The 19,191-nt window shown below is 44.1% G+C and overlaps 1 protein-coding gene across 10 annotated transcripts in view; it reads left to right on the top strand.

Annotated features, from left to right (window-relative positions):
- Positions 1 to 13,459, top strand: part of LOC103218031 (sp110 nuclear body protein) — a 41,027-nt gene extending 27,568 nt beyond the window's left edge. For 7 of the 10 annotated variants that reach the window (XM_073020126.1, XM_073020125.1, XM_073020124.1 and 4 more), the window contains 4 exons: positions 3,439 to 3,588; positions 11,686 to 11,784; positions 12,259 to 12,401; positions 13,210 to 13,459. In XM_073020126.1, the coding sequence (XP_072876227.1) occupies positions 3,439 to 3,588; positions 11,686 to 11,784; positions 12,259 to 12,401; positions 13,210 to 13,269 (452 nt within the window). In that variant the 3' untranslated portion in view covers positions 13,270 to 13,459. The remainder of the gene's footprint in view (positions 1 to 3,438; positions 3,589 to 11,685; positions 11,785 to 12,258; positions 12,402 to 13,209) is intronic. The other 3 variants (XM_073020129.1, XM_073020128.1, XM_073020127.1) reach the window with 1 other exon arrangement.
- Positions 13,460 to 19,191: the final 5,732 nt, after the last annotated feature.

Raw genomic sequence — 19,191 nt, 5'->3', positions numbered from 1 at the left:
TAAATGCCTACATCAAAAATTCTGAAAGATCACAAACTGACAACCTAATGTCACATCTCAAGGAACTAGAAAAACCCAAAGCTAGCAGAAAAAAAAGAAAGATGAGAGCAGAACCAAATAAAGTTGACACAAAAAATAAAAAAGATCAATGAAACAAAAAGCTGGTTTCTTGAAAAGATAAATAAAATGGATAGAACATTGACTAGAATAACCAAAAAAAGAAGAGAGAAGTTTCATATAAACTCAAACTAGAAATGAAACTGGAGACATTACGACTGACATCAGAGAAATACAAAAGATCATTCAAGACTACTATGAACACCTCTATGCACAAAACTAGAAAGATCTAAAGGAAATGAATAAATTCCTAGAAACATACATCCCTCCTAGATTAAATCGGGAATAAATAGAAACCATGAACAACCAGTAAGAAGCAGTGAGATTGAATCAGTAATTTTTAAAATGCCAACAACAACAACAAAAAGCCCAGAGCCAGATGCACTCACAGCTGAATTCTACCAGACATTTAAAGAAGAATTGGTGCCAATACTACTGAAACTATTTCAAAAGGTCAAGAGGGAATCCCCTAACTCATTCTGTGAAGCCAGTGTCACCCTGCTATCAAAACCAGGAAAGGACATGATAAAGAAACAACAGACCAGTGTCCCTCACGAACATAGTTGCAAAAATCCTCAACAAAATACTAGCTAACTGAATCCAGCAGCCCATCAAAAATATAATACACCATGATCAAGTGGATTTAATCCCAGGGATTTAGGGATGGTTTAATACATGCAAGTCAATAAATGTGGTACATCACAAAAACAGAATTTAGAACCACAGATCATTTCAATAGATGCAGAAAAAACATTTGATAAAATCCAGCATCCCTTTAGATAAAGATCCTCAACAAACTAGGCATAGAAGGGGCTTACCTCAAAATTATAAAAGCCATATATGGTAAACCCACAGTCAATGTGATACTAAATGGGAAAAAGCCTAAAGCATTCCCCCTGAGAACTGGAACAAGACAAGGATGCCCATTTTCATCACTTCTATTCAACATAGTACTAGAAGTCCTAGCCAGAACAATCAGGCAAGAGAAAGAAAGAAATGACATCCAAAGTGGAAAAGAAGTCAAAGTATCACTGTTCATTAATGATATGATCATATACCTAGAAAACTCTAAAGACTCCTTCAGAAGACTCCTAGATTTGATAAATGAATTTAGTAAAGTCTCAGGTTACTAAATCAAGTATACACAAATTAGCACTGCTATACACCAACAGCGACCAAGCTGAGAATCAAATCAAGAACTCAATCCCTTTTACAACAACTTCAACAAAATAAAATAAAATACCTAGGAATATACTTATCCAAAGAGATGAAAGATCTCTGCATGGAGAACTTCAAAACACTGCTGAAAGAAGTCATAGATAACACAAACATATAGAAACATATCCCATTCTCATGGATTGGAAGAATCAATATGAAAATGATCATACCGCCCAAGGCAATCTACAGATTGAATGCAATTCTTATCAAAATACCAACATCATTTTTCACAGAATTAGAAAAAATAATCTTAAAATTCATATGGAACCAAAAAAGAGCCTGCATAGCCAAAACAATCCTAAGCAAAAAAGAACAAATCAGGATGCATCACATTACCAGATTTAAAATTATACTACAAGGATATAGTTACCAAAACAGCATGATACTGTTATAAAAGTGATACATAGACCAATGAAATGGAATAGAGAACTCAGAAATAAAGCCAAATACAACCAACTGATCTTTGACAAAGCATACGAAAACATAAATTGGGGAAATGACACCCTATTTAATAAATGGTGCTGGGAAAACTGGCTAGCCACATGTAGAAGAATGAAACTGGATCCCTATCTCTCACCTGACACAAAAATCAACTCAATATGGATCAAAAATTTAAACCTAAGACCTGAAACCAGAAAAATTCTGTAAGAAAACCTAGGAAAAACTCTTCTGGACATTGACCTAAGCAAATAATTCGTGACTGAGACCCCAAAAGCAAATGCAACAGAAACAAAAATAAATAAATGGGACTTAAATTAAACTGAAAAACTTCTTTGTAGGAAAGGAAATAATCATCAGAGTAAACAGACAACACACAGAATGAGAGAAAATATTTGCAAATTATGCATCCAACAAAGAACTAATATCCAGAATCTACAAGAAACTCAAACATTACAGGAAAAAAAACTCATCAAAAAGTGGGCAAATGACATAAATAGACATATTTCAAAAGATGTATGAATGGCCAAAAAACATCCGAAAAAATGCTCAGCATCACTAATCATCAGGGAAATGCAGATTAAAACTGCAATGAGATACCACCTTACTCCTGCAAGAATGACCATTATTAAAAAGACAAAAAAAAAAAAAAAAAAAAAAAAAGATGTTGACAAGGATGTGGTGAAAAAGGAATGTTTATACACTGCTGGTGGGAGTGCAAATTAGTACAACCTCTATGGAAAACAGTATGGAGATTTCTTAAAGAACTAAAAGTAGAACTACCATTCAATCTAGCAACCCCACTACTAGATATCAACCCAAAGGAAAATAAATCATTATGTCAAGAAGACACCTGCACACATGTTTATTGCTACGTAATTCACAATTATAAAGATACAGAACCAACCTGAGTGCCCACTGACCAACGAATGTGTAAAGAATATGTAGTATATATACACCATGGTGTACTACTCAGCCATAAAAAAGAATGAAATAATGTCTTTGGCAGCAACTTAAATGGAGCTGGAGGCCATTATTCTGAGTGAGGTAATGGAATGGAAAACCAAATACTGTATGTTCTCACTTATAAGTGGGAGCTAAGATATTACTACTCAAAGGCATACAGAGTGATATAATGGATTATGGAGACTCAGAAGGGGGAGGGAGGAAGAGGAATAAAAAACTATGTATTGGGTACAATGTACACTACTCAGATGAAGAGTGCACTAAAGTCTCAGACTTCACCATTATATAATTCATCCATGTAACCAAAAACCACTTGTACCCCAAAAGCTATTGAAATAAAAACAAACCAAAAAGAAAAATACATTTAATATTTTCAAAAATTTAGTGCCTATTAAACATTCATTCAGCAATGGAGTATAAGGTGTGGGCCAGGTATCTGTCCTAGGTCCTGGGAACTCAGCAGTGAGAAAGACAGACACAAATCCCTACACTAGTGGAACTTGCATTCTAACTGATACACCTATAATTACTAAACAAAATGAGGACTTGAAAAAGAGAAAAGAAGGAAGTATTGAGAAGAAAGATACACACAAGAGAAGAGAGAATTATGGAGAAATTACAAGATAACTCCTGAAAGGGTAGGGGCTGGGAACATGAGAAGGGAGCTCACTAAACTATTCACAAGTCTGTTTGGTCCAGTGGCAACCTCACCTGGGCATGGCATCAAAGAGAAGCTCCAAGTGGTGGATAAGGTGACTGGAAGGATAGACGACTCAACCTGGAACTCAAAGGTCATGATGAGTGTCCAAAAGGCAAGAACTGAATGTGCCCAGAAGTCCAGATCGAAAGGTAAGACTAATGATGAAATCTGCTATTTGAATAGCTCAATGTATGAGGGTCTCCTGGAGCACGTACAGGGTCAGATAGATATGTAAAGAACGAGGGAGATGTACAGACAAGAGGGACATGAAGACAGAGCATGGATCTGTTGATGTGACAGTGGCTGTTGGAAGAACTGTTCTCGGGGTGCAGTTCACCTTGGCTTTGCCACGTGGATTTACATGACCACTCCCCAGTGTCTGCTGTTTTCATTTCTATTATTAGAGTCGCCACTACTCTCTTGAGTTTGGGAGACTCCTTTCTGGTTCTGGCCACCCCAATCCTCAAAGTGGACACATTTGCAGAATTATTTTTTAATGTTTCATTTCTAGAAGTGAAGTTGCTTGGTCAAGTCTGCATTTTTAAATTAGGACATATTTGTTGTCAAATTGCCTCAATTATCTGTTTATACTCCCTTTAACATCATATAGACACCCTTTCCCTCCACTTTCACCAACACAGGAGATAACAAGATGTGTCTATGATGACTGCCAAAGGTGAAGAGTGATATTCCACTGGTGTTTCCCTTTGAATTTCTTTGCACTAGGCAGGTGATCGAACATGCTGTGGTAGGTTATATTACAGTTCTCCAGTGTTCCAGTGCCCCACCTCCTCAGAAGTCCACAGCCCTGCCCTGTGGACTCAGGAATGCCCATGTGATAACTTAGCCAAAGAAATGTGGACCCAAGTTAGAGAGCCACTTTCAGGCCAAGGCTTTAAAAGCCCCTTTGTCTCCTTTCTGTCTGCCCAAGACCAGGAATGTTCTAGACAGAGGCTGCTCTGTCTGCAGGAGCCATGAGTGTCAGTGATGTAGGGCTGAGCCTCATCTAATTTATGATGAACAAACAGCATGAGAGAGAAGTAAACCTTTGTCATTGTAAACCAGAGCTTGGCAATTTTTTTCCAAAAAGGACCCAGAAGATGCACCTACCCGACTCTGCCTTTGTAGCATGACAGCAGCCAGAGGCAAATACATAGACAAATGGGTGTGACTGTATTCCAATAAAACTTTATTTACATAAACAGGCAGTAGGCCAATTTGGCCCTTGGACCATAGTTTGCTGACACCTGTGGAGCATCGTGAATTACCACAGCATTACCTAGCCTATCTTTACCAATTTACCTGTTTCTTAAATAAATTTGACATTGGGATTTTTTCGTTTGAGGGTCGTCTGTTTGAATTTGCCCATTTTTCTATAGGACTGGCCATTTTTTGTTTAATCAGTTAGGGAGATTAACCCTTTGTTATAATTATTGCAGTTTTTCTGATTTTGTTTCTGTCTTTGAACTTAAGAAGCTTTTGGTTGTGGAGCCATCTGCTTAGTTAGCTAGACAAATCAGTTTACCTTTAGCAGTATGATTTATGCCAGAGTTTCTCAATCTTGGCATTATTGACATTTTGGACTGAATAATTCTTTGCTTCGGAGGCTGTCCTGTGTGTCATCGGATGTTTAGCAACATATCTGGCCTCTACCCATTAGATGCCAGTAGCACCTGCTTCCCAGTCCTGACAAACAAAAAGATTTCCAGACATTGCCAGATATCCCTGAGAGCAAAATCAGCCAGTGTTAACCACTGCTTTATGCCCATTATTTCCTCCTTAAAAAGCCCTTCCTATATGATATTTATAAGGTCAAACAGTAGCCCCCCTTTATAAGCAGTTTTTTGTTCCATGATTTCAGTTACCTGGAGTCAACTGCAGTTTGAAAATCTTAAATGGAAAGTTCCAGAAATAAACAATTTATCAGTTAAAAATTATGTGCTGTTCTGAGTAGCGTGATGGTCTTGTACCATCCTGCTGTTCCCACTCGGGAATGTGAATCATCTCCTGATCCAGTGTGTCTTACTGTATACGCAGCACACCCATCAGTCACTTAGTAGCAGTCTTGGTTATCAGATTGAAGAATCATAGTATCTGCAGGGGTGTCCACTACCCATGGTTTCAGGTATCCACTGGAGGGCTTGAAACATATGGCCTGTGGATAAGGGGGGGACTCCTGTACATCCCTTTATTCTAGTATTTGTAGTAAATATATAGATATATATTGATTAGTGGAAATTTGGCTTCTGTAGTATTTTTAGTTTTTCTGTCTTTTAACATGAGCTTGCTGTATTTCCTTAGTCAATGCTGCAAGGAAGTCCTTTCATAAGGACTCATATGTAACTTGTCTCTCCAAACTGGTAGAAAAACAGGAAAAAATACTTTAAGATTGTTAACATATGAGTCTTATAAATCTACGTTTGTAGCTATAAGTGATTATTAATTCTGTTTTTAGAAAAGAAAAAGGAAAAAGATATCTGTTCAAGTTCAAAAAGGAAATTTCAGAAAAATATTCACTGAAGAAATAAGCAAGAGGGCTGGGCGCGGTGGCTCAAGCCTGTAATCCCAGCACTTTGGGAGGCCGAGACGGGCGGATCATGAGGTCAGGAGATCAAGACCATCCTGGCTAACACAGTGAAACCCCGTCTCTACTAAAAAATACAAAAAAACTAGCCGGGCGAGGTGACGGGCGCCTGTGGTCCCAGCTACTCGGGAGGCTGAGGCAGGAGAATGGCATGAACCCGGGAGGTAGAGCTTGCAGTGAGCTGAGATTTGGCCACTGCACTCCAGCCTGGGCGACAGAGCAAGACTCCGTCAAAAAAAAAAAAAAAAAAAAGAAGTAAGCAAGCAAGCCACAGCGCCTCCCCCTTGGGTTCCCCAGAGCCCTGGCCTCTGCTGCAGGCTCCACCCGCTGTCTCCTTCTCTCTCCCTTCTTCCACCGTCCTTGTCCTTCTCCTCCGAAGTTGTTCTCCACCCTCATGGATACCAGCTGAATTGGGTGCATCAGGAGTGCCGCCAGCCTAACAACCCACCCACTTGTGCATGGTGGCTACTTCCATACTTGGAAGGATTCTTTAACACAGAGCTGCACAAAGACCCAAAGATGATTAAGGATGATCACTAAACCTTTAAGTCACGTTCTAAAATAAACTTCTATGTCTTCCATTCTAGGAATTAAAGGAAACCCTTATTCAAGCAGAGCCTGACAGTGTTCTCGTTCCTTCTCCTGTGTTGGTTGGGACCGTGGGCTTGCTTCAGGCTCTCTGTCCCTCAGGCCTCTTTGCATCTCTGTCCTCTCCCTCCCACTCCTTTTCTTGCATTTATTTTTCTTCTGCTTTTATACCTCACTTCTTCAGAGTCATTTCTTGTCACCCTCTCTTCCTTTTTTAGTCTCCAGCCACATTGGCCCTTTTTATTCATTATCGAAGTATAGTAGGTGCTACCCAAGGTGAGAACCCCAGACTGGTGTCGTTGACAAGCATGTTGGTTGCAGGTCTACGAGAATAAGGAGCTTGTAAACCAACTGTGACGCTAAGCACACTGTTTTCATAGCTAGACTCCTCAGTGGCAACAGCAGTGCATTGATTCTGATCAAGCCCCTATCCCATCGTAGGTTGGAGCATTGAGTAGCACTGGTGGATGTGCTTGCAGAAAATGCATGTATCCTAAGAGTACAGCTTGATGGATTCACATACAGAGAAAAAGCACCCACATACCCAGCATGCAACTCAAGACACAGGATGTCACCAACACCCATAAACCACCCCTACCCGTATCTCTAGGGTCACACCAGCCTGATTCCTCACAGCATAGGTCATCAGATACTGAATGCTGCCACCTCGTTCCTGCTCAGTGCCTCCTCACATGAGCCTCCCCACTCACCAGCCCCAACCCCAAAGCTAATCCCCTATCCTCCTCCCTTTCTTTGCTATACACCCTCAGACCTCACCTTTTCTTTAAAAAAAATTATTTTAAGTTCTGGGATACATGTGCAGGACGTGCAGGTTTGTTACATAGGTAAATGTGTGCCATGGCGGTTTGCTGCACCTATCAACCCATCCCATAGGTATTAAGCCCAACATGCATTAGCTATTTATCCTGGTGCTCTCCCTCCTGCTCCCCTGACAGGTCCCAGTGTGTGCTGTTCCCCTCCCTTTGTCCGTGTGTTCTCATTGTTTAACTCCCACTTATAAGTGAGAACATGCGGTGTTTAGTTTTCTGTTCCTGCATTAGTTTGCTGAGGATAATGGCTACAAGCTCTAATCATGCCCCTGCAAAGAACATGACCTTGTTCCTTTTTATGGCTGCATAATATTCCATGGTGTATATGTACCACATATTCTTTACCCAGTCTATAATTGATGGATATTTAAGTTGAGCCCATGTCTTTGCTATTGTGAATAGTGCTGCAGTGAACATACACATGCATGTATCTTTATAATAGAATGATTTATATTCCTTTGGGTGTATACCCAGTAATGGGATTGCTTGCTGAGTCAAATGGTATTTCTGGTTCTAGGTCTTTGAGGAATTGCTACGAGGTCTTTCACAATGGTTGAACTAATTTACATTATCACCAACAGTATAAAAGTGTTCCTATTTCTTCACAGCTTTGCCAGCATCTGTTGTTTCTTAACTTTTTAATAATCGCCATTCTGACTGGCATGAGATGGTATCTCATTGTGGTTTTGATTTGCAGTTCTCTAATGCTCAGTGATGTGGAGCTTTTTTTCATATGTTTATCAGCTGCATAAATGTCTTCTTTTGAGAAGTGTCTGTTCCTGTCCTTTGCCCACTTTTTAAAGGTGTTATTTTTTTTTCTTGTAAATTTGTTTAAGTTCCTTGTAAATTCTGGATATTAGACCTTTGCCCTCAGACCTCACCTTAAATGTCACTTCCACAGGGAAGCATTCTCTCTCCCAGCAGGTGGGGGTGGGTCTCCCTGACATGCCCTTGTGAAGACCTGCATTTTGTCTTCATGGCATTTATCTTAACTGTGATGAATGATCTGTGCACAGCCTGTTCACTGTGCAAAAGTCACGTGAGGTCAGTAAGCGGATGGGTCTTGCCCGTTGCTGTATGTCCAGCTCCCCATGCCTCACACAGCTGGTACTTCTTCATCAAGTTATGAACACCAGTATCTGGGCCCGTCTGATGCATGTGTGTGAGTTAGAAAAAGGTGCCCCTACCTCAATTCACTACCTCATCTGTCACAGCCAATTCTTGAAACCAAACCCTTTTCTGCCATCTTCCGGAAGATTGTTGTACTAAGCAGGTACACTGATTCTGTTTCTAATATGAATCAGAGCACCCCTTAAGGATGGAGTCCTTGCTCAGGGCACAACCCATCAACTTTATGCAGAGGTCCTGATGAACATATAAATGTGTACCTTACGTCACAGTTGGCAAAGCACTCTGATCCACATTTTGCCATTTAATTCCCATAATAAGTAAGTGTTATCAGCCCGTTTTACAGATTCAATTAAAGGGTAAAAGACTTGAATGAGCTAAAATCAACCTGTGTGTTCCAATTTCCAGCCCTTTTTCCTTTACACGAAAAATGTACATGAACCCAGATTCCACCTCGTCTCAAACACTGATGGAGGCAGGAGCCCTGGCAAACGTTGACAGTTGTCCCTCAGCATCAGTTTCTTCTCCCTTCTGCCCTATCTGTAACCTCTCATTAAACACAGAGTATCTGTGCTGCTGTCGCTTGTATGATGTGGAGTCTCGTGGCATTTCTGATGATGTGGAAAGAGTGCTAGATACTGGGTCTGGCCTGTCTCAATTCCAGTGCCAGCTCCACCTCATGTAATGTGGTGACCACTGGCAATTCTCTCTCCACATCTGAACCCAAGTCCCTCATCTATAAAATGGGGACAGTCGTTGCCTTCTCATTCTTACACATGTGAGGATAGACGACACAGTGCATCTGCTGCTCTTACTATTTCCTTGACTATCACTTTTCTCCTTACCACCCCATCTCCACCCCCCACCACCACATCTCCACCCCCCACCACCCCATCTCCACCCACCACCACCCCATCTCCACCCCCTGCCATCCCCTTCCCACACCCCTTGTGTATACATCATAGAGCTCCCAAATCATTCCCCAGGACTGTGGTCTTTCCATGCATAATTTCCACCTTGTGCTTCTTCCCCATGTTCTGTAGGAATTCCCGGAGTTGATCTTCTGGATTATGAATTCGTTTTTTACCATGCCGCTATTCCTCATCTGGATTCAGCTTTTCTTCTTAATTTTCTCCACCTTGCTTTTCCTTTCCCTGAGCTCTCTCTTCTCTAATTGCTTGCTTTTCACAGCAGGTTCCTCATTGTTTGCTCACGCTTCCTAATGGGGACCTAAATCCACCGCTGCTGCAGCTCACTTTACAAAGGAACCAGCTGATGTTAGAGAGCCCCAAGCATCCCCCACAGGGTTCCTGGGGCTGCAGGGTTTCATCCTTCAAGGCCTGGTTGCTGAGATGAGTAGGTGAGACTGAGCCAAACTCAGCACTATTGGGAACAGGCCAGAAAGCTGCCCTGAGGCATAGGACAGTTGGCTTTGGAAGTCCTTGGGCCTAAAGGCCCCACTTCACTTGATGACTTGCCTCCACTGGGTAAGGAAGGGACTGATGCTTGTCCCCATGACTCTGCACATCCGCTTGCTACCCATGGCCCCCAAAACCACCTCCTGCTCCCTCATCTGCTTGTGAATGTGTTTGGGACATTTGTGTTCACTAAAGCTATATTCACCACAGGGAATTAGAGAAGACATTTCTGTGAGACAGAGAACTGTAGAAGTTCCCCATAGCTGTGCTAATCTCCCTCAAGGTTTGCAATAGTGGTCCAGAGTCACCTGGAGCTCCGCCTTTCACCCACATTAGGAACCTGCTGCAGCAACTTTCCCACTCAAATTTGATAACAGTAATTCACACTTAGGTAATCCTTCTAGTAAGTGGCAGAGCCAGGATTATAAGCCCCTCCCGCCCCCACCCCTGCCCGCACCCTAGTCTGGCTCCCAAGGACACGCTCTCATCTGCTGTGCCGTATTTACTGAGTAGAGTCTAGAGACAAATGGTGGAGCTGGCCCCTCCATGCAAGAGGGCCGCTGTTGAAACAAAGTTTTTCCCACCCTAAGTTCCCACACCCCCCTACCTTCCACCCCCATGCCTAGCCTTGCTGCCAGCCCCTGCTCCTGTGAGGCCAGGCATCCTGTAGGGTTCTGTCGGGGGGATTACGTCCTCACTTCTCAGCGTCCCTTCTTTCTCAGTCTGACTCTACCTGCCTTGTATCTTTCCAGAGAAATGAATGGCTTCTTCACCACTGATGTTGTTCCTTCCTCTTTCCATCAATGCTCTTGTTTTGCCATTTGTTTTCCTTTAGCTCTTTCAATAACCGTTTGAGGCAAGGGAGAGAGTTGGACCAGATGTTCTCCTAGGCTCATTTTAGGTGTAATATCCTCTGTAACTCAACATAAGACATGGACAGCCCCTTCATTTCTCCCCAGAGAAACAGCTCCTGCTGTCTTTCTTTAATGAATTCACCCATAGTGAGGTTGGAGGGGAAGGCAGCAGGAATTGCTGAGATTTATTTTAAACCCTCTTGCAACTGCTTCTCCTGAATCTAAACTCCAGATTTCTACCCAGGGATTCTGAGTTGCCAGACCGCTCTGTGAGCAACTGGGAAATTAGTTCAGAGCTCTCCAGGGTTTTCTTTTATTCATCAAGGAAGAAGCAGGGAAGCAATAAAATGAAAAGAAACAGCAAATAATGAAGACTGACACCATCCCCTCAGTGCCAGCCACCTCACTCACCCAAGTCTTCATTTGAATCAGGAAATAAGATTATAAATGAAGATTTTTTTTTCCTCTGGCAACATGAATGCAAAGAAATATTTTAGGTAGGCAACTTCCATCAGCACAGAGAGATCAGCAGGATGCTTATAGAATAGAAGACTATTCGGTGGCAGCCAATTCACTTGCAAATTAAGACACATTCACTGAAGAAGCCCTATATGTTCTACTAAAATGTTTTGTTGGCTGTAGTGTTGGTGGCGGTGGTGGTGGTTTGTTGCAGGCTGCTGTGTACACATAGCTTATTTGCCACTCGAGATGAAAGAGTTCCTGCAAACTAACCAGAGAATGTTCCCCAGTACCCTGTACATTATTGGAATTCATGGAGGGGAGAATTCAAAAGGAAGATGGAATGAAGACTGAATAACATGAAACTGTTCTCCTCTACTTTCAGGAAAACCCAAAAGTGACACTGTGGATTTTCACTGTTCTAAGCTCCCGGTGACCTGTGGTGAGGCGAAAGGGATTTTATATAAGAAGAAAATGAAACACGGTGAGTTCCTTGGTCTTCTGCTCTTTGGAATCCCTAGATGAAGGACTCACTAGAAGGGAGGAAAACACCTGGGTGTATAATTGATCAGGAAATGGACCCTAGGCTGCAGAAGAAGAAACACTTCTTAGAAAGGAATTTCCACACTCTTCCACATCATGGTATTTTTGGCAACCAGATCACTCCACTCCCACCTGGAAGTCACCCGTGGGCCCTCCTGTACTGACAGCCATGTCCTTGCTGCATGTAGGCACCACGTGAATGCAAAATCTGTCCCACCCCCTCACCACTCAGTCAGGCCTTAGGGCTGGCTTCAGTCCAAGAGAGGAGGCCTTCAGACTCCCCTGCTACTGCTTCCACCTCACAGAGGAAGTCTCTCTTGACCTGGAAAGGTAGAAGGCCACAATTAGGATGAAGAGGTTTAGGGTGAATTCACAGAGAATGGTGGTAGATCCAAGAATGGGCTTTTTCTTGCAGGATCCTCAGTGAAGTGCATTCAGAATGAGGATGGAACTTGGTTAACACTAAAAGAATTTGAAATGGAAGGAAAAGGAAGAAACACAAAGAACTGGAATCGGAGTATACGTTGCGGAGGAACGACCCTAGGAGAGCTGCTGAAGGTATTATAATGACAAGCGACAGATAGGTGACGGGTTGAAATCCTTGAAGGAGAAGTGGGGTTTTAACAGCAGAAATGTGAAGAGCTCCCATTAGGATTCAAGAGCATGGTTTAAAAGGAGTTAAATGTTCCTAGAAAAAAAATTGTGGGTGACAAAGTTAGGAGCACAGATTGTTCCTCATGGTGGAGAACTTTAAATGCAAGTAAAGGAGCGCAGGAACTTCAAATGCAGGCAGAGGGCTTTGAGGTCAAGAGAGATGTAAGACGCTCAAAAGAAACTAGCTGAACAGATGCCTGCGATCGCTCCTCTGCATCCTCTACCTGACACCTACTCAAGGCCAGCTCATCTGGCCCCCTGCAGCATTTCCAGACTGCCCAGTCCATGGTCCATCTCTCTGCTGCGCGTCCACAGCAGGCTATTCCTGTCCTGAGAACAACTAGTCTCTGTGATCCCAGGACCCAACACAAGGCCCCTCTCAGTAACACTCAAGAAATTATCACTAGGATGAAATCATAAAGATTTTATCTAGAGAGGAAAAATGGAAGAAGAAAGGAATGGATGGGAAAGAGTAAGAAAGAAGAACTTGGGTCATGGGTTTGAGTGACAGGGGAAAAAGTGATTTTATCACTAAATGAGGTCCAGAAGAAAAACTGACTGGGGGAGGGAGCTAATTTTTCTTTTTGACGCCTTGGGTTTGAGATCCAGTGTGATGTCTGGGTACAGATACTCATAGGAAGTGGGAAGGCCAGTATCTACAGAAGAAACACCTCCAGAATAACCTCATTCATTGACTCCTTCTGTCTTTCAGAATGGACTTCTGCTCTGTCCTCCAAGAAAAAATCTCAAGAGACAGTTAAATAGCAAGTGAATATCTACTACCCTCCCAGTCACCATGTTGCAGACTTTCCCTGTCTGGAGGTTCGCCTTAGAGCTCCTGAGTTTCCCAGCTCTGAGTCACCTCCACATTTGGGCATGGCATCTTCAAAACAATTAATTTTCATAGTTAATTTGGGATGGGGAAGCAAATGACTTTAAAATAAAAATTAAATGAAAAAGCTCATCATGTCCATGTGTTTTAGAAAAAAGATCTGGATATTTGGATGGCTATAAACCAAAGGTGTCAGAAATAAAATACTCTAAGCCTAGGTAACATAGCAAGACCCCATCTCTAACACATTTTTTTTAATCAGCCAGGAATGGTGGTGTGCACCTGTAGTCCCAGCTAAGGCTGAGGTAGGAGGATTGCGTGAGCCCAGGAGTTCAAGGCCAGCCTGAGTGATATAGTGAGACTCTGTATTGCTATACAGAGTGATGTAATCCCAGCACTTGGGGAGACCAAGGTGGGTGGATCCCTTCAGCCCAGGAGTTTGAGACCAGCCTGGGAAATAGAGCAAAACCCCTTCTTTACAAAACATACAAAAATTAGCCAGGCGTGGTGGCATGCACCTGTAGTCTCAGCTACTCAGGAGGCTGAGGTGGGAGGATCACTTGAGCTCTAGAGGCAGAGGTTGCAGTGAGGCGAGGTCATGCCACTGCACTCCAGCTGGGGCTACAGAGCAAGATACTGTCTCAAAAAAAAAAAAAAAAAAAAAAAAATGCTCTAGCATGAAAAGCAAAAAAAGGCCTTGAAATAGACAGGAACAGTATATGAAAGGACAAGAGGATCATCCATGATTGCACACCAAGTATTGCTGAGTGCTCCGTGCTTCTTATTGGTAGCACCGGGATGGAATGATGCCTTTGAACTGAGCTTTGTCTCTACAGGGCCTCCCTACAGCTGGAAATGGCAGTCATCTGTTGGCTGCACTAACTCCCGTCCTCAACCTCTTCTGCTTGCTTAGATGTGTTCTCCAGACATCAGTTCCACTCACGAGCTTCCCATTAGTTGTGAACTTCCAGCAGAGACAATGGTGCCTCCCCCATGTTGCCCTGGAGGCTGGCCTGACCAGGCTGGATTCATTCAAAGTTTAAGGCACTAGTCTCCCAATGCCATTTATTATATAAATCATCTTTCCCATGCTGATCTTAAATACCCCGAGAATCAGGGGTGTTCAGTGTAACATCATAATAGCAAAAAATTAGGGCCAAACACAAGTTCTATCAGTATTGCAGAATAAACTGATACAGTTACAGAATGGTTTTTTAAAAACTTTTCTTATAGAATATTAGACCTTTGATATAGATATTTGTTTAAATACATGGATTCATAAGTATGGAGTTATCATTCAATCAATGGAAAGCCACCAGAGGGTTCTGCATTCAGGAGAGCTTCAGGACACTTAATGCTAGTTGTGACGTGTGGGGAAGGAGCCCCTTGTTGCTTATGTGACTGTGTAGGTAGGTCTACGAGTGAAAAAATAGCCGAAAGACTCAACTGCACTTATTTTGAGATGAGATCACAGGGGCATTTGCTTTCTGTATTATACATTTATGTACAGTTGGAATTACTATAATGACCATTTGTTACTTTTGCAACCAGAAAAAAAAAGGATCTTTAAAATCTAGACCATTAATTAAAATCCCAACATGATAATACCCTCTAACTCTCCTAATGCCACATGTCAGCGCATAATAGCCAGGGGCATGTTTGACCCAGCCTCTCAGTCCCACCTTCCAGGGCCAGGTGGGGAGAATAAGATGAACGTTTATCTGACTGAGAATGGGCCAGTGAAGGCCTTGCCCACAACCCCATCATCCAGTGTCACTGCTGCTCGGCAGCACGTCCGTCCGTCTCCACTACAGTCTCACATATGTATGTGTACAGCAAAGAGACCGATGCTGGTACTCCCAAAATGTGTTTTGTGGTTGCCCTGCAGGGTGCTGCCTCCATGACCCACACATGACGGGCAGCTGGTGTAAAGAGCCACAGGCTCTATGTGTGACAGCCTCCATCTCCAGAAGGGCCTGGTTGCAGCCAGCAGTTGCCACTCTATCAGCATATAGTGTGGGGCTGAGGAAAACAGCTTTTGGGGTTTTATGATTTTTTGTACCAAAAGTCCATGGCCATCATGGGTGGTCCAGAGACGCCAGGAGGCATGAGAGGAGGTTGCCAAAGCCTCCACAGTGAATGAGACTCAGGAGGGCACTAATGCCTGCTGTATTGCAGTTTGACAGATTCTAGAATCTTTTGTTAGAAGGAGCCCCACTGAAAGTGGGTCTGTTTGCAAGTAACAGCATAAATGGGCTTACCTAAAATCTATAAATGAGGGATGTGTTTCCTCCGGAACTCAAGAGGACTAAAGGATGCTGGGAGGCTTATTAGAACACTGTGGGTACTTAGAGGGTCAATAATTATTTTTTGACAGTGTCAGGGATGGAGCATCCCTCGACTGACCAGATAATGGCCAGAAATTGGTGGTGGATCCCTGTACTATGCCTGGGGCAGTGGCCTATACTTTTTTGTTTTAGTTGAATCCCACATCCATGCGGAAACACAAACCCCATCCTTTTCTGTGAGCTCCTTGTGAGTAATGTCCTGAGTGTGTCACATGAATGTGCTGAGAGAAGGGTGTCTTCAGGGTGATGTTACACCTGTGCTCCTAGAGAAGGTCAGATGCAGTTCAAATCCTGCTTGCAGATTGTGTGCGGTGGCAGAACTATCGAGGTACCCCGTGGTAGCCAGATAATGGTCTATTGTGTCCCTTCGGGGCTGAAAGCAACCTGCAGGTGAGATGCTGTTGAAATACGCACTGAACAGAACACATTAGTCAAATCTATGCCTGCAGAGTATTTACTACTTGCTAAGTGGATGGAGTCAGTAATTTCAATAACATTGGGCCTTCACAGATGGGGTCACAGCATTCACGTTGTAGTAATTCACCGTGAGGCATCATTCATTCTTTCCAAGCTTAAGAACAGACCAAATTGGGTTGTGAAATGGAGAAACAGTGGGGATAATCATCCCTTCTCTAAATAGATCTTCCATAATGAGTTTTCGTCCTTGAAAGCCGTGTTTTAATTCATATTGATCAGTATTAAATATTTTAACAGAGAAGGTCCATGGAGTTCCATGTTGTAAAGCCAATTGTAAGTGCCAAAGATAACTTAATTTTGATTATTTTAATTTGTTATTTACTGGGTCACAGCATCCATGCCCACTATGGAACATTTTAGGGCCATGTTATGTTACGACCCTAGGCAGTTAGGCAAGGCACCAGGAAAAACAGTTCCCATATTCCTGCACCTAAATGCCAGTTATCATCATTTCTTACTTTGGTCAGTTAGATCTATTAACAGAGGCTTGGTGGGGCTCAGCAAATGCAGCCCAGAGTGGCCCAGCTCAAAGCACAAGCTTGCCAGCAGGCGGCAGCACAGCTCAAAACACGGCAGAACCCGTTAGCAAGCCACAGCCAGAGAAGAAAAGCCCTAGTGGCGGTGGTCACCACCCAGACTCCCTGCTCGTTGTGCCATTTGTCTTGCAGTTTCCCCCAGGGAGGTGGCATCAGCTTCCCCCACCAGAAATTGGGTTTGGATATCCACTGTGGCACACACAAAATGATGTGTTCTAGGACCCCACAGCGTCAGCATTCCTGGGTCATCAGTGGTAGTGGCAGCTGGTCCTAGCGGTGCCCACATGATCTGCCCTTGCAGTGGAAAAACTTGGATGAATGCGAGGTGTGCCGTAAAGGGGGATAACTTCTCTGCTGCGGTACTTGTCCACGAGTCTTCCGTGAAGACTGTCACATCCCCCCTGTGGAAGCCAAGAGGTGAGTGGGATGCAGCCCCGCCTCGGGCACACAGCACTCACCTCCAGATGGAAAGGGCAGGACCTGTGAGCATTGCAGACAAGGGTGTGATGCAGAGCAGTCTGGTGCCAGAGACTCTGGGCCTCTCTGGGTCTCTGAGGCTGCCAGCGAGCCTCTTGGCCCCACACTGCTTCTGCCCCTGGAGGTGCCCTTTCCTAGGATGTTATTCCTTGGACAGCAGGGACTCCTGTCCAAGGGGAGTTGGGGACAGGAAAAGCCAGCTTATGTTCTGTGCCTGCTCAGAAAAGACAGGAAGCACGGCTTGTCACACATTTCACCATGGTCTCATCAGGCTGATGGGGGCCTGAGGTCCCTGCAGGTGAAAGCCCAGATTCTGACACTCAAGCCCGGCGCCTGGGTTCCTTTGTGCTCCCAGCAGCTCAGACAGGGAAAAGAGAGCCCACGCTTACAGTGACACCACCTTCCTCAGGCTGCCCACCTGCTGCTACCACTGATGCGAGGGAAGGGTCAATGCTGGAGACCCCATGTGGGGATCTTGGACACTCTGGGAGGTATCCCACCCTCATGGCTGAGCCCATCCTTCCTGAGGGAAGACAGTGGCAGCCACAGGAACGGTGGCCATTTCCAGGGGCCTTGCCCTCTGTTCACCTTATGTCCAACCTCTCAGGATGCTGTGGAGTTGCACCTTCTGCAGGATGAAGAGGTCTTCAGGAAGCCAACAGTGTCATCATGTATCTAAGATCCTGGAGAGGCAGATGCAGCCTCAGGACCAGCTGGTAAGTTGGATGCCAACCCCAAGCCTACGCTTTTCCCTTCTCACATGAGAAGCACCAACAGGCACAGGGTCAGGGCATTGCACCAAAGGGAGGCTTCAATGTCTCCCAGTAGAGGATGACGATTTAATGCCCAAACACAGAGTCTGAACAAAATCCCACACACCCCGTGAGCCTTGGCAAGCACGGTTGTAATGCTGACTGGGTTTGGCTGCCCCGTCCACGTGCATGTCTAGACATTCACCTGGCTTCACTGTTTCCAAGCTGCATTTCACTTTCAAGCCCTCTTCACGTTTTACAGAAATGTGAGTTCCTCCTCTTGAAGGCCTACTGTCATCCACAAAGCTCCTTTTTTACGGGCATTCCATTTAATGTAAGTCACATTTTACAGTTCTTTTGCATAAAATGCATTTTGAGAAATGTGGGGGCTGAGTCCGGCAGGTGCTGCAGTTTGCTCAGGAAGCTGGAGAACAGAAGAGAAGGACAGCATGGCAGCAGTGGAGCAGGGCAGCGGGGGTTTCGCTGCACGCTCTGGAGAGGGACTACCTGGCTCAAACTCCACCCTAGCACTCACGGGCTATGGGATACCGGGCAAGTTGCTGCCCCTCCTGTGTATCTCAGTTTCATCTTCTCTTTAGGAGGAATGTCTTTCCTACTAGAGATTAAGAGTCACAGAGGCCAGCTGGGGGCAGCCGCTCATGCCTGTAATCCCAGCACTTTGGGAGGCTGAGGCGGGCAGGTCACTTGAGGTCAGGAGTTGAAGACTAGCCTGGCCAACATGGCAAAACCACATCTCTACTAAAAATACAAAAATTAGCCAGGCGTGGTGGCGGGCACCTGTAATCCCAGCTACTCGGGAGACTGAGGAAGGAGAATCACTTGAACCTGGGAGGCAGAGGTTGCAGTGAGCCAAGATGGCACCACTGCACTCCAGCCTGGGTGACAAAGCAAGACTCCATCTCAAAAAAAACCAAGAGCCACAGATGCCAAACTGTGTGGGTTCCCACCCCAGCTCTACCACTTTCTAGCTGAGACATCTTGGGTAGGCTCCTTGACCTCTCCATCCCTCGGTTTCCTCATCTGTGAAATGGGCATCATTCTTTATGGTACCCATAAATGTGGAGATTACATATTCATACGCTTGGCTTACAATTTAGTTTATCTGGTGCCTAGAACAATAACTGGCCTACAGAAGTCAGATGGTGTTATCATTATGACCCTGGAAATGAAGACTTGGATTGTATTTAAACTGGATCCTTTCCAGTGATGACAGCTGTGCTGACGTCTCCTCTCTGGTGGCTTTGTCCTGAT

The sequence above is a fragment of the Chlorocebus sabaeus genome, chromosome 10, assembly GCF_047675955.1.
Source record: "Chlorocebus sabaeus isolate Y175 chromosome 10, mChlSab1.0.hap1, whole genome shotgun sequence".
NCBI lineage: Eukaryota > Metazoa > Chordata > Mammalia > Primates > Cercopithecidae > Chlorocebus > Chlorocebus sabaeus.
Note: the sequence above shows the minus strand (reverse complement) of the source record. Positions and strands in the feature narration are given on the sequence as shown.